We start from the raw sequence: 20428 nt of genomic DNA, 5'->3' as shown, positions 1-20428 counted from the left end.
AAACGAAGCATGCCCTCCAGGACCTCCTCCTCCTCCCCGAGACTGACAGAAGCGGCAAGCACAAAGAGATTAGCCTGTCAAGGGAGATCCTCCTGAGGCAGCTGCTCCCAGAGGTCCGTGGGCAGATCACGGAGCCATACACCCTGCCGGTCGAGGACCTGATAAAAGTGGCGCAGCAGCTGACGGACTCCACAAGGGCAGCGAAGTGGGCGTCCATGCCTGCACACCCCATCAACTGCCTCCAGCTGAAGGACCCCACCACAGAGTACATCAACGTTGTTGACAGGAGGCGGCCACCCAACCACCAGAAGAAGGAAAGGCTGGGGCTTTGCTAATACCACCAGAGGTTTGGTAAAGCTGCCCGGAATTGCGAAGACCCCCGCCTTTTCACCCATCCAAAAAACGGGGGAGGCGGCGGCCACCCTCACAGGCCGCCATGGCAGCAGCACCCAAAACACCCAGGCTTCTACGTCCACGACATTATCTCCAGCAGGATGATGCTGATCGACACTGGGGCCATGCGACCAGTGTTCCTGCCTTCTAGAGAGGACCGCAGGTGCCCGCCGGACCCGGCTGCCTCCCTGACGGCTGCCAGCAGGTCCCCCATCCTCTCCTATGGCACCAAGCTCCTGTCGGTCTCCATCCTGGGCCGGAAATACACGTGGAACTTCATCGTTGCGGACGTTAGGACCCCGCTCCTGGGTGTGGACTTCCTCGCCCACTTCGAACTGGCAGTCGACGTCGGCTGCAAGCGCCTGCTGGACACTGGGTCCTGTCAGTCCCCGGCCCTGTTGCCGGACCCCAGGGTGACCACAATCTGTTCCGTTGCTCCCCACCTGAAGGAATTCCCGGAGGTATTCAAACCCCAGCTTCGTCAGGTGCCCAGGGCCCCTACCAAACACGGGATATATCATCACATCAAGACATGGGGCTCCCCAACGCATGAAAAGTTCCGGAGGCTTCCCCCACAGTGCCTTCAGGAGACCAAGAAGGCCTCTGCCGAGATGGAGCGTATGGGCATATGCAGGAAGGCCCCCAGCCCATGGACCTCCCCCCTTCACATAGTGCAGAAAACGGATGGTTCATGGCGACCCTGCAGTGACTACAGGCAGCTCAGCCTCGCTACAGAACCCGACCACTACCCTCTACCAAACATGCAAGACCTAACGGCCTCCTTCCACGGGGCCAAAATATTCTGAAAACTAGATCTCTTAAAATCATATTTCCAGGTACCAGTAGCTCCAGAAGACATCCCCAAAACCGCCATCATCACGCCCTTCGGGTCTTACGTCTTCGCCTTCTCCACCTTTGGCCTGAGGAACGCAGGGGCGACCTTTCAGAGACTGATGGACAGCATCCTGGGGGACCTGAACTTCTGCGTCTGCTACGCCGATGATATCCTAATTTTTTCCATGTCCCACAAGGAACACCTTCGGCACATCCGGAAGGTCCTACAGCGCCTGCAGGAAAATGGCCTCGTCGTCAGGTTCGACAAGTGCATCTTCGGCGTTGACAAGGTGGAATTCTTGGTCCACGAGATATCCCCGGGAGGCTCCCGCCCAGTTGCATCAAAAGTCGAGGCCGTCGTCAGGTTCCCCACCCCTACCTCCATCAAGGCCATACAAGAATTCCTTGGGATGGTCAAGTACTACAGGAGGTTCATCCTGGGGATCACGCACACCATGGCCCCCCTGATGGAAATCCTCAAGGGCCGTCCGAAGACCTTAGTGTGGGGCCCCAACCAGCAGCGGGCCTTCTCCCTGACGAAGGCCGCCCTTGCCAAGGCAACAACTTTGGCCCACCAGGACCCCAGCGCCCCCCTCCGGCTAACAACGGACGCCAGCATCGTCGCCTGTGGGGCAGTCCTGGAACAGGTCGTCAGCGGAGCCCCTCAGCCCATCGCCTTCTTCAGCAGGAAGCTCAGCCCCACCGAGTCCCACTACAGCACCTTCAACAGGGAGCTCTTCACCGTGTACCAGGCAGTACGCCATTTCAAGTTCCTCCTGGAGGGTACGCCCTTCACAGTTTGGATGGACCACCTGCCACTGGTCCACGCCTTCACAAAGTTGGGGATGCATGGTCCTCGAGGTAGCAGCAGCACCTCGCGGAGTTCACCTGCACCATCAAGTACCTCCCCGGCAAGAAGAACCCAATAGCCGACGCCCTCTCGAGGATCGCAATCAACGTGGTGCAGCTCGGGATCGATTACGAGGACCTCGCCCACGAACAAACCGCCTACCCAGAGACTCCAGCCTACTGCACTGCCATTACGTCGCTGAAGTGGAAGGACGTCCCCCTTGGCCCTGGAGGGCCAACACTGCTGAGCGACATAAGCACTGGCCACCCCCGCCCACTAGTGGGCGCCTCCCGCTGTCGGCTGGTCTTCGACATCATCCATGGACTGTCCCACCCCTCCGGAAGGATGATGGCCAGGCTACTAGTGGAGAAGTTCGTCTGGCACGGCATATGGAAGGACGCGATGGCCTGGGCAAGACAGTGCATTCAGTGCCAGGCCAGCAAAGTAGGGCGGCACACCAAATCTGGGGTGGGCAGTTTTCCCCAGCCGGGGAAACGTTTCGGGCACATCCACGTCGACGTCGTGGGTCCTCTTCCCCCATCAGGAGGAGCAAGATACCTTCTAACAGTCGTCGACCACTCCACCAGGTGGCCCGAACTACGCCCATGGAAGAAGCCACCTCCAGTGCATGTGCAGAGGCCCTCCTCTCCAGCTGAATCGGCCATTTTGGTGTCCTGGACCATACAACCATATAACCTTCGTGTTGGAGCTCATGGCTCGTTGCACCTCCGACAGTTGGAAATACCAGCTGCCCTGGGTCCTCCTCGGGTTTAGAACCGCCCCCAGAGCCAACGGCAATCCATCCACAGCAGAAAAGGTCTTCGGGGAGACCCTCATAGTCCCAGGAGAACTCATCACAGGAGAGCGGGAAGACTTATCTTCACAGAGGCTCCGCGACAGGGTTGGGAAGTTCGCCACCTGCCGGCGGACGTATACCGACAGGACGTCCTCCTTCATGCCTCCCAGTCTGTCCTCCGCCACCCACGTCTTCGTCAGGGACGATGCCGTACGCCCACCCTTAAGCAGGCCCTACAGGGGCCCTTTCCTTGTGTTTGGGCAGAACAAGAAGGCATTCCTGCTAGCCGCCCACGGGAAGGAAGACTGGGTTTCAATTGACCGCCTAAAGCCCGCATTCCTGGAGGAGGACGTCGGGACCACTATCCAAAGCCTCCCGCAGGAGGTGGCGCCCCTCCAGCCCGCCCTGTCAGCAAGAAGGTCTCATGGGTGCCCCTGGAAGGTCCCGGGACCCAGCAGCAGGACAGCTCAACACACCCATCCACAGGACACCGTGGAGGACGACCCTCCCCCCGCCCCCTGGCATCAAGGAGGCGGGGCCCCCTCCACTGCCCCAGCAGATACCTGCTGTGATCAGATGTTACCTATGTCTTTGAGGGGGGGAGTATTGTAAAGTCCCCGCTTAACGGGTTCTCTATGGTAGACATCATATTTTCTACAGTGCCTTCACATGCGACCTAATATCGAACGGTCGCAACCTTATTATCATTATTGTGAATTGTTTATTTATCTGTTCATTTGCCCTTGTACCATGTATGTGTGACAGAGTATTTTTATGTCCAACCAGTTATTGTTCATCATGATGTTTTCTGTATGTACCTGTTCTGTTTTGCAGAGAAATAGTTTGACCTCAGGTCATATGTAAAATTTTTGTACTCGCGGTCTCTGCATATACGCAGACGTCCGCACGCCACTTTATAAGCTGGTCGCTTCAATAATATTTCAGCAGTACTTGTCTTCCTGCTCTTTCTTTAGCACCTCTCACAGTATCCCCATTACTTAATTCCTTGCACCTACATGACTACAGGGTGTCATAGAAATACTGAAGAGTGGGACATTAATATTTTCTTAATAAGCACTTATGTATCTTAAAATTAGACTGTGGGTAATTTTCCATATTATGAGAAAATTCTATAAACGTCTGGTCTTCCCAAAAGTTTAATTAACAGTTACGTCAGGAAAATGCGTTGGAACAAAAACCCAAAGAAATGGTACCGACAAAATTCAGGAAAATGGCTGCTAAGTCTACATTTGAGAGCTTTCAGTTAAGCAGACATTTTGATAAGGCAAATAATCACTGCTTTTCAATTTATTGCCAAATTTTTCTGGCATAGTGTGGACATGTAAACAAATTCATGGATAAAAAAGTATTTAACAACAGTTAAATACAATTATAACAATATTATAATGCTTCCTGTCCTTAGTTTTGCAAAAATATTAATAATTGTGATTCTACTGCGAAGATGAAGCTGCTAACGTTTCTTGTGCCATCACATTCTCTGATTACTGATATAGCTTTTGATCTCTACTGGTTCAACATTCTTTACATACTATTGTGATTTATGAAAATGCTTAAAAATACAAACAATTTCCAAAGATGATAATTATCCTTATCGTAGGCTTTACATTGTTTATCAAATAGGGGATTGCATATCCTGCAATTGAATAGATACTAAAACAAAGAAAAGGTGAGTTACTATAGACGAACAATAGTGATATATTTCAGTTTGTAGTAAAATAGATGACTTGTCATGTTTCCTCCAAAAGGCAAGAAGAGAAAAGCAAGTGGGGAATAGATGCAAATGTTTAGCCAATTTGGTTTAAAGCAACTGCTTAGGAACAAGTTATCAGGTAGCTCTGGGTAGGTGCTCTCAGCAAGAACCCCAACCAGTGGCAAGGCACTAAGAGTGCAGGTCTACCTCAGAGTAAGTGACCAAATAAAACTTAATTGACAGAAGCATAAAACTGGGCCCTTCCAAAACAACTTTACTAAGTTTTTTTTTTATTGCCTTAAAATAGATTACAATTCTGGTTACAGATATAGTCTGTGTACAAAGTGAATTACCACTAATATTCCTTTGGCTTTCCACGTTTGTGGTTCTTTCCCTTTGTCTTCTTCTTTGATTTCTCATTATTTAGTCGTCTTTGGGTCTTTCTCTGTTCCCTTGCATGTCTCTTTTCTCTTCGCTGCATCAATTTACTAGCCTTCATGGCTCGGGCTGCACTCTGTCGTACAGAGCGTTTCAAGTCTTTCTGACTGAGAATACCAAGTTCTTCCAATTGATCCTTTGAGTACATGGGAATATCTTCGTCACTTTCACTACCAACTGCAGCATTTTCTTGCTCTTCAGCAAATGAATTCTGCAACAGACAGAGGACATGCCAAATCAAATTTATTAAAATTTAAATATAATGGGAAAGGTCAAGAGATAACTGTACAAATCCTTAGCAAGCCAATGATTATGAAATTCACCAAATAAGGACTGTACAATATATATTTTACATTATATAACTCTATATACAAATAAGCAAAAGCTGCTTGGCAGAATTTATTATAAATGACTTTCCCAAATGACAAGCAGAAAGGAAATTTTCTAAACTTAGGCAAATGGAAAATATGCTAAAGCCTAAAAATCACAAAAAAATAATCTATGTATAGTTGATAAAACAAATGCACTTCCTTCTGGAATTTTACTACATTCTTTACAGAAATTTATCTGAATTACAAATACAGTATGTTGTAATTGTATCATAATAATATACAGTATTGTTCTTTCAGTTCTTTTTATAAAATTATTTTACATTATTTGTTGGGCTATACTGTACTGTATTTTGTTATACATATTTAAATTTTTGTTACAAGGCTCAATAAAAGCATGCATCACAGCCATAAATTTTTTGCTATGTGTCTTAGTGTTTGTTCTATTTTTGGTCTGTTGTGTTGGCAATTATTGGTGGTGAGAGATTTTACTCATTTTCATTGATGGCTTCCATTGATGTTGGATCCTTTTCGTTTCTTAATAATAACAATAATGATTGAATTGTTTTCCTATATTTCCTGTCACTGGATATTTTAAGCTTTGGTCTGACAGATAAACCACTTTCATTACAGGCATCAATATTCTGTTTCCTGTTTTAGGAGGAGTTCTATTTCCTAGTAATTTTCATGACATATTTTTCTATTTTTATACTGTATTGCTCTCTTGATTATTTTCTGTGATAGATAAGGGTTTGAAAGGATATGGATTTATAGCAGTCGATATTTCTTGATACATCTACTTGTTGCCTTATTCCCATCATTAGGTTGTTCTTTAGAACTTTTTGAAGGGTTGAGGAGTCTTATATCTTTCAAGTTTAGCTTTTCTAGTAGACATCCCAGTTCCACTGATTAGTAGCTATAAAAAGTCTTATATTTAGTATGGTGTTGAAGACCACAGTTATGCACTCATGAGCTGATGTTCTGATCCACATATTGCACATACTTCCTTATTGCAGAATCTTTTATGGGTATGAACATATTTAAAACACCATTTTCAGCGCAATGGTCAAGAAACGTAAGGTCTTACCTCATAATTTAGTCTGATTACTTAAATTTGAAAAGGTATATTTTGTCCTAAAAATTTCATCTTGGCAACTTTCAACATGGGGTCATTAAGTCTTCTCACTTTTAATTTCATAAAACTAAAGATCAAGGAACTTGTGCTTTACCTGAGGTTTAAGAATTCTTAGGAGTGCCCTCTTATTTGGTACGTCTTATCCCTCTGGATCTGAGAAAAAATGCCGCTAATTCCTTCGATATTTTGGAAGACCATAGATCAGTTCTTTATGGTTTCAATCAATAATTCACTTCTAATTATATGGTATGTTTTTCCTTTGTTGGGCATTACATTAGATGTAAATTTTCAAAAGTTGCAGGACATAATCTTCTGTCCAATTTTAGCACTATGAATACTGACCAACTGTCAAGACCAAAAAAACCTTGAAATGAGAACAGCATTTGTTACATACTCATTTTATGGGCGGAGAGGCATGCCACCAACCTCCTGCCCCCACTGAACTAAGTGTATAATCGAAATCTGATCAATTGCTACATATACTGTACTGTATTGACAAGATATCATTTCAAGAAAAAGAAGGAAAGAATTCAGAAAAAGAAATGGGAGATAAAGAGGTCTTAGTCTTACACCATGCAAGCACACTAAGCAGCAAAGTGATGGGTCACTGGCAAGGGTAGGGTGGGGAGTTTCATAAAACCAGACGTCCAGATCCCAAGAAACAAGTTCCAGGTGCTTTTGTTTCTTAGTGTCAAAAGACCTAATGAGGTCTGAAAGGCCTTGATCTGAGGATATATCCAGATCCCTATCTGAACACAGAGCTCAGCATTGCTCTGTAGCCTTTTATGGTCGAAGAGGACAAACTCTTAAGAGTTCCTCAAGAATAATAGAAAGTTCGCAATCTCTGTCAAAGTTGTTTTAGAAAAAGAGATTCTATTACTTTTGCAACAACTTTGGAAAATTAACCACTTGCTCTGCGGTTTCAGAGTGTCCAGCCGCTCAGGAGCAACTGGACGCTCTGAAACTGCTTGCGGTTCGGGAGCAACTGGGCACTTGTCACATGAAGAGAACTCGGGCGCAAGAGAACGCTCAAAAGTAACTGGACTACTGGAACAAACTGTGCGATTTGGCGCCAATAAGTGCTCGTTGACTACTGGCCGATTGGAGGCCAATGGATGTTCATCCATTGAGACGTGCACTGACGTAAAAGAGCGCTTACTCTTAGATGCGGTTCTCAGAACGAACACTTGCTTTTCCCCCCTCTACACGCACTTGAGAGAACTTTTCTGGACTATCCCAGAAACTACAGGAAGGCACCTGAGGGGTGCAAAACTCATCAACTGCAAGCCTTTTCAACGGTCTCAATTTATCATTGCTATGTTACTTGCACCTCTGTTCAGTGCTGGAAGCATCTGAACTAGAGGAAAGGTTGTGTTCACCATAGAAGACACCTTCCCACTGACTATTGGACGCAATCTGGGAACTGGCGCCAGGCGCGACTGAGGGGCCAACTACCCGGGGCCAAACCCCACGACCTTCCTTGGGCTTCCGGTATAGCTTTTCCCTGGTGGGGGGGGAGTATGCTAGTGATCTTTGCCTAGAAGAATCGGTGGGCCGAGTAGTCAGATCCTCCACCAACTCTGCACTTTCACTTGTTCCTTTCTTATTTTCAATAAAGAAATGGACAGATGCACTAATCTGGGCCACAGTATTCACCAACATATCAAATTTATTTCAAGGACAGCAATGGCATTGGGTTCGGGAGCAGGGGAGATGGGTAAAGGAACAGGTGGAATAGAGACAGGACTAGTAACAGGAGACAAAGCCGGAAGAGGTAGAACTGGTAAATCAACAGAAGATTTAGCTGAATTCTGACTAGCTAAACTTTTGTCATTCCAAGCTGTCGCTTGTCTCTTTCTACCTTTCACCAACTCAGTCAAGTGAGAATTCAACGTCTTTCATTTTTTACTGTCCCAGTCACTATATTCAACACAAGACAAATCAACTAAACAACCTAGACCCCTGCAAGATGTACACTTATTATGGGAATCATACTTCGCTGATGTAATTCTCGTATTGCAGCCTTCACTGCAATAACGAATACTACTCGAACTTGTGTCAGACATCAGATACAAGTCCAACAGTCAAAAAAGGCCAATTAAATAGTCACAATCAGGCTATTACAAGAAAACCCAAATGTCTAAATTGCTGAGAGGCTACCAAAAGCAAAATACTTCACTAAACAGTCAAAAACCATATATAGTAAAGTCCGAGGATTTCAAAACCAGCTGCTGCTCACAACCATCGTTGTAAGCCAGCAGAAACATATCGAAGCCCTCTGCTCAGTTGTTCCTTCTTTTCCCAAAAGTGGGTGGGGTAGGTTATTTACCCCGTAACGTAAGCAAAAGAATCACTACCACGGATTTCAAATTTTAGCTGCCGGTTAATAGAAACTGTTAGCTATGTAATTACTTGGTAAGTTACTTATATAAAAAGCCATATGAATTGCCTTTGTTGCCATTTATTTCTTTGGGAAGGGCTCAAATAGCAACCATGACCTGCACATATCCTCCACAGCCATCTAGACGTTGTCACCATTTATTTCTTTGGTAAGGGCTAAAATAACAACCATGACCTGCACAGACCCTCCACAGCCATCTAGATGTTGGCATGTGCTTACCACAAGGGTATTTTTAAAGGGCAACTCAAACCCCCTTAGTAGCCACCTTATGTTTAATGCTCCAAGTGCCTTTAAGGTTGTCAGTCATTCGAAATCAGCCCAAGCTCTAGGAGCAGAGTCTAAGGTAAGCTTGCAAACACATATTCAAGGTCTGATAGTCAGAGAAGACAGAAAGGAGTGAGAAAAATATAAAAAAGTTCTTTCTAATTTAGTTTTGAGCAACTATTTAGGGAGGAGTAATAAGGGGCAAATCTAGATACTGTAGCTGCTCTATAATGCCTCCCACCCAACGACCAAAGGGGGAATAAGAAGTGATAATTTTGCAAGTGAGACAAGAAGCTCCATCATGCCATGGGAGGTATTACCTATCTCAAAACAACTTTATTGTTTTAACATTATTTCAGCACCAGATTTGTTTTTTTTTCAGCCAGACATTATGTCATATGCAAAGGTTTGTTTTTTCAGCCAAACATTATCATTAGCAAAGGTAAGATGTTTGCAGCTTGCAAGAACATACATACAAATATATCAGCACTCAAGGTTTTTTTGTAAAAATAAAATACTTGCAAGTCAAAAAATATATCAAAATATCTATTGAACAGTACACCCTGACTTTATTTTCAGATTCTGCAAATAGAAACATACGAAAAAAAAAAAAGTTTAAATGAATAATTAGACCACACTACTGTACTTGCCATTCAATCTATACCTCTCCCACTGATCATATGAATGAACTTCCTTATAAATGCTGACACCATACCAAAACATGAAGAAAAATTGCATACAGTATAAAAATGCTGTACTTACTTCACCTAATAAAGATTGATTTTTAGACGTAAAATCTATCTCTGTAAATTCTACTGTTGCAGAGCCACATGAAGTGACTACTTTTTTTGTAAGTCCAATCATCATATCATCAGGAGCACCTTGATGAACCATCTTTTTCATCATCTTTCTCCTCTGAAAATATAATACATTAGAGAAACAACATATGTTGTGCATTCAACTGAAAAGTACTACTTTAGCAAAGTACTAAAATGTAAAAATATACTCTAATTATGTTAATGTAAAATTAAAACAACTTGAAGTGCACTCTACTTGTGTAGTGTGCAAGTTCATAATGTGAATTGCCTTAAGCACATGATATATTGTACTCCAAGTTATGAAATAGTCCATGCAAAGCGAGTTTAAACAATAGAAACCTGTCTGAAAGTGAAGCAAAAACTTGAAACGTGCACCACATAGTACTGTTCATAGCATCAAACAGTAATAAGTAAATGCGTACAGGGAAAACAAAAACTACAAATGTTTGTGTACATGTCTACTAATCTACTCTAAGCCTGTAGTCATGATAACATACTATGCCTCTAATCTCTAATATCTCTCTCTCTCAAAAGTATTTCCATAACCAACTGTGCTTAGTACATTAGTAAAATGTTATGAAAGAAAAACCAAATACAATAATATTCTGAACATTATAACAAAATATTTGTGCTGACTTTAGCAAAAGAGTCTACAAATACAGTTATGGTATGTTAATACAGTACTGGATTTCAGTATGTGAAATAATTTCTTTCCACTATCTTCACTATCTTCTTGCACATGTCCTGCCTCAATACCAGCTTGTCCAAGACTTCATCTTAGTGATGCTCTGAACTTCCTACTGGCCTTCACCATACCACTTTTATACAGTAATGTTCCTGACTAACTGGTCCTCACCCTTTCTCACATGCCAAAACCACCTCAATCTATGAGATTTAAGTCTATTTCTAACCAACTTAATAATGCACCTAAGCTATGACTCTAGGTACTGCATTTTATAATCATACCTCATCACAATCCCTTTCAGTACTGCATTTTATAATCATACCTCATCACAATCCCTTTCAAATTCAAAATACAACTGACACAATCCAGAATGTAGTTGTAAAAATGTATTAAATCCTTAAAGGGCTGCTCTTCACCGTATGGGAAGGTTAAAGAAGTTAGACAACTGAGAAGACACCAAAGGGAACAGATGATAGGTACAAGGCAGAAAGCAATGCAGCTGGGACTGAAGGGATGTTACAAAGAACATTTAATACCATCTGCAATATGCCTTGCAATGCACATTGTACTGTACTTACCTACTAAAATAACTTCCTTCAGGCCAGTGAAATTACCTTCAGTGATTTTTGGGAGACTGGCTCTTAATGACTACAAATGGGAGGGAGGAGGTTTCAAGTTGGTTTGCTTCCAGTCAAGCAGAAACAGATAACACCATGAGCTACCAAAATATGACTATAACAGTGCTATAAGACCAACAATGTAATACTAAATGGATGTAAAACATGCTTACGGATATAAACATTTGATCTTAAACCTAATGAAATCCTAGGGCCTATGATATGTAGGCTGCATAGTAATGAGGTACGAATGGAGCGAAGATTGAAAGTGGGTAGATCCAGAAGCCGATGGAAAGAACCTGATAAGCTTACACACAATGCATACTGAAGATCCATATGACAACTAGTTTAAGTAACATGTTAACAGCAACATGATGGGGACTGGTGAAAGTGGCTAAGTGTCACAAAAAGGCCCTAGAGCCAATAGACTAAGTAAGATCTTCCTGCATACGGATTTGGAGTGTTTCAGTGACAACAGTTATTGATATTTACATTTCAAGCAAAAATAATGAAAGCTTTACAGAATATACTTAACAACTACATCTTTAAACAGTAAATATTTCCTGATAAGTGGTAAGCTGGCTAATAAGCAAATATTGTACACATACTGTATGTTTACAAACATCAATATACTAAAATGGAAATGGGTTAAAAAAAGATCTAGGATAAAAACAGTGCATGTACTGAAGGACTGAATCACTTACATCTTTTCTCATTTGTTGCAGTTCATGTTTCAGATCTAACTGCATCTGCTCAAAGGCTTTTTTTCTTCGTTCTTCTTTCCTTTTTTGAAATCCTTTCAGGTAATTTCTGAAATAAAAATAAACCAATACCACTTTTTAGACAATTGTAAGAATTGCAATTTATGTAGTATAATGTAGTATATACTGTACTGCAAAGTGAATCACTTGAGTTACAAAAAAATCTCAAGTCAGAGTTGTTTCAAGGGTCTTAAGAAATGGAAAGTGATTTCAAAAATAATCGAAAATAAAACAAAATTTCAAATGCCACAAGCCACAAATAGTTTAAAGATCAATGTCAATGTGCTTAATGAGGGGAAATAACTAAAGTTTTTAAATAATTTCAGAATTCCTAACAATATCAAACTTTACACACTTTATACTGTGAGGATCTGCTACTCTTCAGAGTAGCAGATTAAGTAGAAAATGATAGTACAGTACAGTACTCAGGTGGGATCTTGGTATATCTGCACAGTGCAGTTTATGCAATAGGCTCACTTGAGATAACAAAAAACAATAATCTATAGGGAAATGAAGAACAGGAATAGTGGTTGGTTGTGTCATGGTTTGGCCAATAGAACTATTAACTATACGTTCTTAATGCAACTGTTTTGTTTCATACGTACAACCCTGATATTAAAGTCTTTCATTATTGGTCTGTCAAACTGGGACAGTTCTACTAGAGGTAATTAATTAGCAAGGTCAGAACTTCTTTTGGAGTTTACAGTCTTTCACTGATGGTAAAATGATAATTTGTTCTTGAAATAAAAATGAAGGATTTTGGTGTTCATACCACAGACTTCCAAACTTCTGGTGCTTATACCCCTACTGTTTGTCTAGTTTCATTATGTGGGTATAAGTATCAGAAAATGAGTTAACTGATTTCTCCCCATTATGCTTATTTCACACATGATCCAAATTGGATAGTTCATTTATTATTTGTGTACAGCACTTCCATTCTGTGGCATGCAAATGTATATGTTGTGTACTACATCCACCCATTCACAGAAAGTTCAGAGTATAAGACCAAACTACTATGCTACTTTCTTGGGACAGCAGCAGGAAAAAGTAGATTAGCTTGCTATAGAAGTACCATGATTTACGATACTGAGGATACCCCAGAAATTCTGACAGGCTAAATTAAAAAAAAAAAAGCATAAAACAAGGGTACAAAACTTCCACTAAATATTACGGTAGTTGCTCTTTTTGTTATCATTACAGATATTGTAAAAATTTTCTAGCATACTGATTAGTGATGATTTTCAAGCACTCAAAATATATTTCATGTTAATGTTATAAAGAAGAGCACATTTCACTTCAACATTTTAAATAACACTTAAAAAGAAATGTTTAAAAAACTAATGGTGATGAAACACTTATCTACTTATATTTTCACACATTTTACAACTTCTCACCACATGACAAAAACTTGATATGAAAAACCAGACCACCATAATGTGATAACTTTGCAGAAAGAATGAAAAATGTTACACTGTTTCACATGTAATCATGGACTGAACAAGACAACCTTTGTTTATAGTATTACTACGTATAAAACCATGCATTTTTAAATGTTGCTTTTTCACTGCTGAAAAACATTATATGTACTCACATCTATCCTTCTGAATATACAAACATAATTACCAGCGAGAAGGATATAATATAAAAAACAAACTTGCAGAAACAGAGAAACAAGCAGAGCAAATGCTGCATTTCTAGCAATGACATGCTGATTGAGTATAATACTAACACTCAAACTTGTTCCAACAAAGGGCAACAGCCTCAAAACTACTTATCAACAAGAAAAGTTGTATGGAATTAGTACAGTATTTACACACGAGGACACTTACTTGCGGTCTGTTGCATCAAATTTGATAACAAGTTTACTCTTTCGATTCTTAGGCTTCTTGGCCTTTGCACCCTGATCTGGCCCTTTTCGAAATTTTGACTTTGACTTCGGCAGCATTGTGGTCTGCAATGAAATTAAAATAACAGAAATTTAAATAAATACAAATTTATGCTATACAGGTTACGAAATTAAGGAATACTAACAACATATTAAACCAATCACTTACATCAAGGAAACAAGCAATCTACTTTTGCAGATCAGTCTGCATGCTTTGAGGAATTGCAGATAACTATGCCGTTTGCACTGCTACTGGTACAATAACCAAGGAAGGTACTTTGTTATTTTTAAATATTTGAAAAGTTAATGAAAGATATTAAAAGACTTTATGCCAGTCTGCTGGAGAGTGCCCACATAAAGAAAGGAAGTGACTTGGAAGGCTGTCATGCTGGGCACAGCAGCATGGCAACAACAACCCTACCCTACTGTTGAATGTAGATCATGAAAAGGCCCAACGCGCCATACAGTAAGCTGCCTTGTAAAATGTCAAGTGTTATAAGAGGTAGAGTTTTGAGGAAGCAAGGACCTTGTCTGTGGGGAGACAACCTACTAAATTTAAGACACCTACAAAATGCTCATTAAAAACAGCAACCACAAATAGGGATTAAGATGAAAAGATATTACAGTAATCACATTCAGCACACTGTACAGTCTTGGACAAAACAATTAACTTGGGTGGTGTGCATGTCAGTGTTACTGTATTTTAAGACTTGGCTTTGAGAATGGTAATACTAAACATGCATCTGATAGCAGCAGGACCTACAGGCCTATTCTTGAAGGAAAATCAAGACACTGGCCCACACATTTTCCAGCATTTTGCTTGCATACTGTCAGAGGCACCAGATATTCTTGAGCTAGGCAGCAATTGTATATGGAAATGGCAGTCAGACTGGCTTTCTAGAAGGCTTGCCCTGGGGCACACATAAACTCTGTTTGAGTTCTGGGATTGTAGCAGTCATGCACATCCTATCATCAGAAAAGAAGAAGAGAGTAAACTGTGCATAAGTGATGTAGAGCCTTTACTGATAAAAACTTCAAGAGATCACAAAAGAAACAGCTGGTTGCCATATTAAGGGCATGGACCAATAATAAGTGAAAACAATTATCAAATGCTAAAACAAGCTACCGAGTGAAAGTACCAAAGTTAACATAACTGAACAATTACAAAGAATCAAAAATGCCGTAGAAGAATAACTGAGGAAAGTGACCAAAAGCCTGCTAGGGATGAAAGGGAGTGCTGATCGCCAACTACAGACTGTTTCTTGTGGCCAAAGGCAAATGATGTGCAATGTGAAAACAGAAGAGAGATGGACATTTCTGATACTATGAAGAGGGTAAAGGCAATTTTCTGGAAGCATGATGGGGTAAAACACCTGGACAGAAGAAATGCTAGCACTTAAAAGAAAATCAGAAGGTTCAAAAAGACTTTCTTTACATTGCAACTGAACTTTTTAAATATGTTAGGCTAATTACAGAAAATATTTTTTTTACAACTGATTTATTTTACCAAGAGAATAGAACAAGATTCATTTGTCAATCCAAATTTCAATTTGGCCTCTCATGTGCTGTCAAGAGATTGTCAGTCAGTCAGCTTGAACACACCTGTGTGAGACTGGAAAATACACACTGTCATCAAAACAATGCTTTAGGTTACACCTAAAATGTTTATGGCCTACTTTAAGTTAGGTTAGGAATCTGTCTCAGTATCACTCTCACTGCCTTGTTGAGGTAAGACCCAACTCCCTAGGTTAGGTTAAGGAGGGGTAGGTTTTCAATCTTGCCCCACTCAATTAATCACTGCTAGACTAAATATACAAGTTATTATTCATTTATCCTCCACACTTCACAAGGAAAAGCAACCAAACTGACCATCCTTTGACCCATAGTGATACTGTATTGGATTCCTTATTGGTGAGCAAATTACTAACTCACACGCCAGTAACAAAATACTGTACTCACAACTGCTTCGTATGTTACTAGACTGTAAAAAGTAATGTATTTTTTCTTTTATGCTGGTTTTCCCATAAACTTTCTTAGTTTCTTTACAACTATAATAAGAGCCTTACCTCACAGTAGCAATATCATATACATATTTCACATAAAGCCTAACTTAATACTGTAGAAATAGTTGATTGGAGAATGTAATTTCAAAAAAAAAGAATAGTCCATTCTAGTTCGTTTGGTTCTTACTTTTGTCCCCATTTTTTGGAGTTCGTTTATGCCTGGAAAGTAAACTGAATGATTGCCGTTTGTTAATAAATAAATTAAATTCTTACAATTCTAATTGAATTAAATAATTTAATGTTAAATGTATTCCTTATAGAAACAGTTTTGTTTTCCTGTCTTTATTTTTCAACGTTAAGTTTGGACAAAGTGAAAGAAAATAAGTTGGCGGTTTTAGTCCAAGGAGTTTCCATCTGCGGAATTACAAAAGAACGGGTGTTATTTATTAAAAAGTGAATTTGAATTTTAAAACCAAGGACATGTAAAGAAATTGATCTAGATTACGGTGCAGGTAAGTTGAGAGATAAAGACTTTAAAATTGATTTATTGATTAATTTAACAATCAGGGTGTTATGCCATTCAAAGCAGCATATGGAGTTCGGTCTATGCCTGCACAAGCACATATTTCTATAAATTATTAAAACAATCCAAGGCAATGTACAGGTATTCCTTAGATTTTATTTAATGTAAAACTAAGTTACAACCAATAAGAAGGCATACAATTTCCATCTGAATTACATTTATTTATTAATTTGTTGAAACCAATGTATAAGTGCAATTACTCTCATCAGTATTTATTTATTTATTGATTAATTCATCTGTTATATTACAATATAAATTGTATCTGCTCAAAAACATACATTTTCAAACAGCATGTGCTATCTTTGAAGGTAAAATTAAGTTATCCAAGAAAACTCTGCTTATACTCAAGCTTTTAAGCTTAAATTCTATTAATTTAATCTAACTACAAATTAAAAACCAAGTTTAACAAAAACATGTCCTTTACGATAATTGGGTTTCTAAAAACTAGGGTTTAAGCATGCAAATAAAATGGTTTATTAAAAAATAAAAAAATTACAGCTTATGCATGCTAAAAAAGAAAGTCTAACAGTGCTTCAGCAATGTTTTCAGCAATATAATTCTTGCCTAATGGTACATTACAAGAAATTATAAAAACTAAAGAAACTGACCTTTAAAAAATAAGGGGTAAACCAAAGAGATGACTGACAGGCTTTTCACTACCCCTAGGCTAGGCTAGGCTAGGCTATGCCCTACACGGTGGCAGTACTCAAAAATTAGATAAATTACCCATTAAAATAAAGTTTTATATACATGTTCAGGAAATGCATAAATGCAATATAAATAAATGCATGATATTTATCCTACAACACAGAAAGTATTGAAATGTCCTGCGAATTCAGTAAGTTGACTGTTACAACCAATATTTTGCTGGTAATAACACAGTACATGCATAACACTTTAACACTGTACAGGTGCCTTAATTCCTCACATCACTGAATTTAATACAAGAAATAGTTGAATAATCAACTTTTAACAATTTTTCAACAAGAAATACAAGAGGTAATAGTTTTAATGATGAATATATAAAAACTTGCCTCATCTCCTAAGTCTACTGTTGTTATTTTCAAGAAGTTCTAAAATTTCAAGGACATTCTGTTATGAAATAATTTCCTATCCTTTTCTTTCGTTAAAAATTCCATAAATCTTATGCTGAAGTACCCAAATAGGCCTTTTTCAAACCTGGCCATTTTTCATGAGGCTTTTAAAGTTTAGCCTAACACTGGCTGCCTTTAGTATAACAGGTGCTCATGGAGACCACAAGAAGTGACATTTACCTTTTCTAGGCCAGAAGTAAAGTCAAATTTCTTTTTCTCTTTCTTCAAGTAACCTAGACCAATCTCTCCCACTGATAAATGCCTCTCTGACTCAAATCAAACAAACTGTAAAGGTCAGTTACCTGGATTGTGACAAGGGAAAATGAGCACCCGCTAGGCCTACTTGTATTACCCCCAATCTCAAGGTAAAGAATATATTGTGCACAGTGCCCACAAGAAGACAGGTTATATCCTTGCCAGTTCGAGCCTGGTGCACACGTTTAGACAGATGAATTTCTGTACTCCACTTTTATAAATTATGGCAGAGCCTCGATGGCTTGGTTGGTAGAGTGGCAACCACAGACTTCATAGAAGCCTGTGGCGAGGGTTCAATCCCCGCAGCCGACCAGTCAGAGGCGGAAACTTTGCTATCCGTGTAGACATCCCGGGATTACGTGACGTAATCAGCGGATAGGTTTGCTGAAAGCAAATGGATGTTACAGAGTAATACACACATAAACAAAGCCACTCCAACATCTTCTAAAAACATAACAGACACCTCACACGTCTCGAACTGTCGGACTACCGCCCAGTTCTCCTCGGCTGCTGGGAGAAAGGGGCGGGGTTTTGTAATACATGTACACATTCGTTACCGGGGTCTAAGCGATGTCAGGCAGGGCAGCCGGTCGAGTGGCCACCCCCGCCAAATCAAAGTCCTTCAAAGAAGGCACCGTGCTTACCCCATATAAAAAAATGGGTATAAAAGCACATTGAAACGAAAAGACTTTTATAAATTATGGCACTCTACGCCTAGGTCAGGTTGGGATAAGGAGTCCCGTCCTAGTCAGGTAAAGACACGGTGGCCTAGGTTAGGGAAGGTAAGGATACATCCCTCTATTTTACTCACCCCTCAACCCAGCCCCCTGGTGCTTAAGAAATGTTGAGGAAAGTAAGGTTAGGATGCATCCCTGTAGCCTAACTGGACCTGTAACATCACTGTCAATTAATTTTTTTATAGGATAATACTTATTATAGACGTGAACCATGTATTTTTCTGACTAGCCCTGATGCAAAGGTTCCTAATGAGGGGTGGGGAAGCAAAATCGAATGGTGTGCACCTACAACAATGACAAGATAGGCGGTGGGAAAAATATATCCTAAGGTTCATCAAGCCTCTCTGGTAATTTTTGTCAATTTAGTGTAAGGGAACACAGGCTTATTTCCCTGACAGTAGCAGGTGAAGCACAATAGGTTTGCATGATTTTCATACGTATTTCTCATTGTTCCTGCATGGCACAGGGCAATTTATTTAACCTTACACATAGCGGCATTATTTTATAAGTTGCTAATGATATGAAATTGTAACCTAAATTTTTGAAAAGAGCTCTCCATTCTCTTTATTTTGAACCCCATACACATAAAGTGCAAACGATAAATAAAAATTAGGAGCGCCTACAGTTTAGTTGGCTAAGGCTGTCGTGTAGGTTCTGACTAGGAAACTGGCGGACGAATACAAACAAGACAAACTTTTCCTATAGTGCCAAGTCTTGACGTAACCAGATGTAACCAACCTAACCTAACCTAACATAGGGCGGCGTGCCCTAACCTGGCTGGGGGGGCTTTGCCCCCCCTGGATCCCCCCAGAAAGCGTGGGGTCGCTGGGTCGCAAGCAGGGTCGGGTCGCAGAACTACTTAACTTGGCGGAGTGATTGTAGTCCGGGCAGAGTGTTGCACGGCCTGGCCAACTAAACTGTAAACTACCCAAAAATTAATCAAATTACTACTTATAAGGTAAGATAATACCGGGCCTCACCAAAAGAGCTGATACGTCAAAATTGTGACCAGTAAACAGCCCTAGGTCACGTTAGGTTGGTATTTTCAGGTTCTTTTAGTGCCCTCTCATTCCTAGTCATTTTTGCATGAAAAACCCAAAATAGTTTTTCATTCAAAAATGGCTGGCTGGAGTCTTATTGGCAACATATAAAATTTGGCCCACTGAGCTAGCTTTGACAATAAATTGATAGCAATACTCGTACCCATTTCGACTACGATCACTGGTATCTCTAGTTTGTGAAAGAAACAACCAGGTGCACCACAAACTCATTACTTACCTATTTGTACCTGAATATTTTCACACGACAGAAAAAAGGCTTAGGTATTTCTACAAGCTTATTAAGGACGATTTCTAGCTAAGAACTATTCGTAGCAGTTGTATTGGTGGTAGTAGTAATTATATGAATTTGACATGCTCTTCTAGCGTGAATCGGTGTAGTAGTAGTAGAAGGTGGGTAACGACTTGTAATTGCTCCTTACTTTTGAAAGATATAGTGTACTAATACTTTTCTAGCAGTTGTATTCATGCTCTTAGGTTATCCTAAACTTTGCGAAGAGGAATGCTTTTGTTATACTTCCCTCTTATTTTTCCGACATAATTTTTTAAAGCAGAAATGATCATCTTGCATAAACAAATGAAAAAAGAGAACACGGGAACGAGCTGATTTGTGGAATACCAAGCTAACCTAAATACAGTATAAGGTATCTGCTTTGTAGGTATGCTAAGATGTTAACTCCAGTGGCATATTCAACGTGATCTCTGCAAGAAAAGTTAGAAGCAAAATAATCCCTGAAATATCAATAGTAGAGAGATATTCTGTTACAAAATAATTAGAAAA

The 20428-nt window shown here is 40.3% G+C and overlaps 1 protein-coding gene across 2 annotated transcripts; it reads right to left on the bottom strand.

Annotated features, from left to right (window-relative positions):
* Nucleotides 1-4857: 4857 nt before the first annotated feature.
* On the bottom strand, nucleotides 4858-20046 carry LOC136835023 (nucleolar protein 12-like). Of its 2 annotated transcripts, none has more exons than XM_067098081.1 (5): nucleotides 19868-20046; nucleotides 13862-13983; nucleotides 11976-12081; nucleotides 9914-10066; nucleotides 4858-5233 (listed from the first exon to the last, which is right to left on the bottom strand). In XM_067098081.1, the coding sequence occupies exons 2-5, from the start codon at nucleotides 13975-13977 to the stop codon at nucleotides 4940-4942; spliced, it is 669 nt and encodes a 222-aa protein (XP_066954182.1). In that variant the 5' UTR covers nucleotides 13978-13983; nucleotides 19868-20046; the 3' UTR covers nucleotides 4858-4939. The 2 variants fall into 2 exon arrangements, with proteins under 2 accessions (XP_066954182.1, XP_066954183.1); XM_067098082.1 differs by lacking the exon at nucleotides 19868-20046 and adding an exon at nucleotides 19793-19858.
* Nucleotides 20047-20428: the final 382 nt, after the last annotated feature.

This window comes from Macrobrachium rosenbergii, chromosome 54 (assembly GCF_040412425.1).
Source record: "Macrobrachium rosenbergii isolate ZJJX-2024 chromosome 54, ASM4041242v1, whole genome shotgun sequence".
NCBI lineage: Eukaryota > Metazoa > Arthropoda > Malacostraca > Decapoda > Palaemonidae > Macrobrachium > Macrobrachium rosenbergii.
The sequence above is the reverse complement of the archived record's forward strand: the minus strand, read 5'-3'. Positions and strand labels throughout refer to the sequence as shown.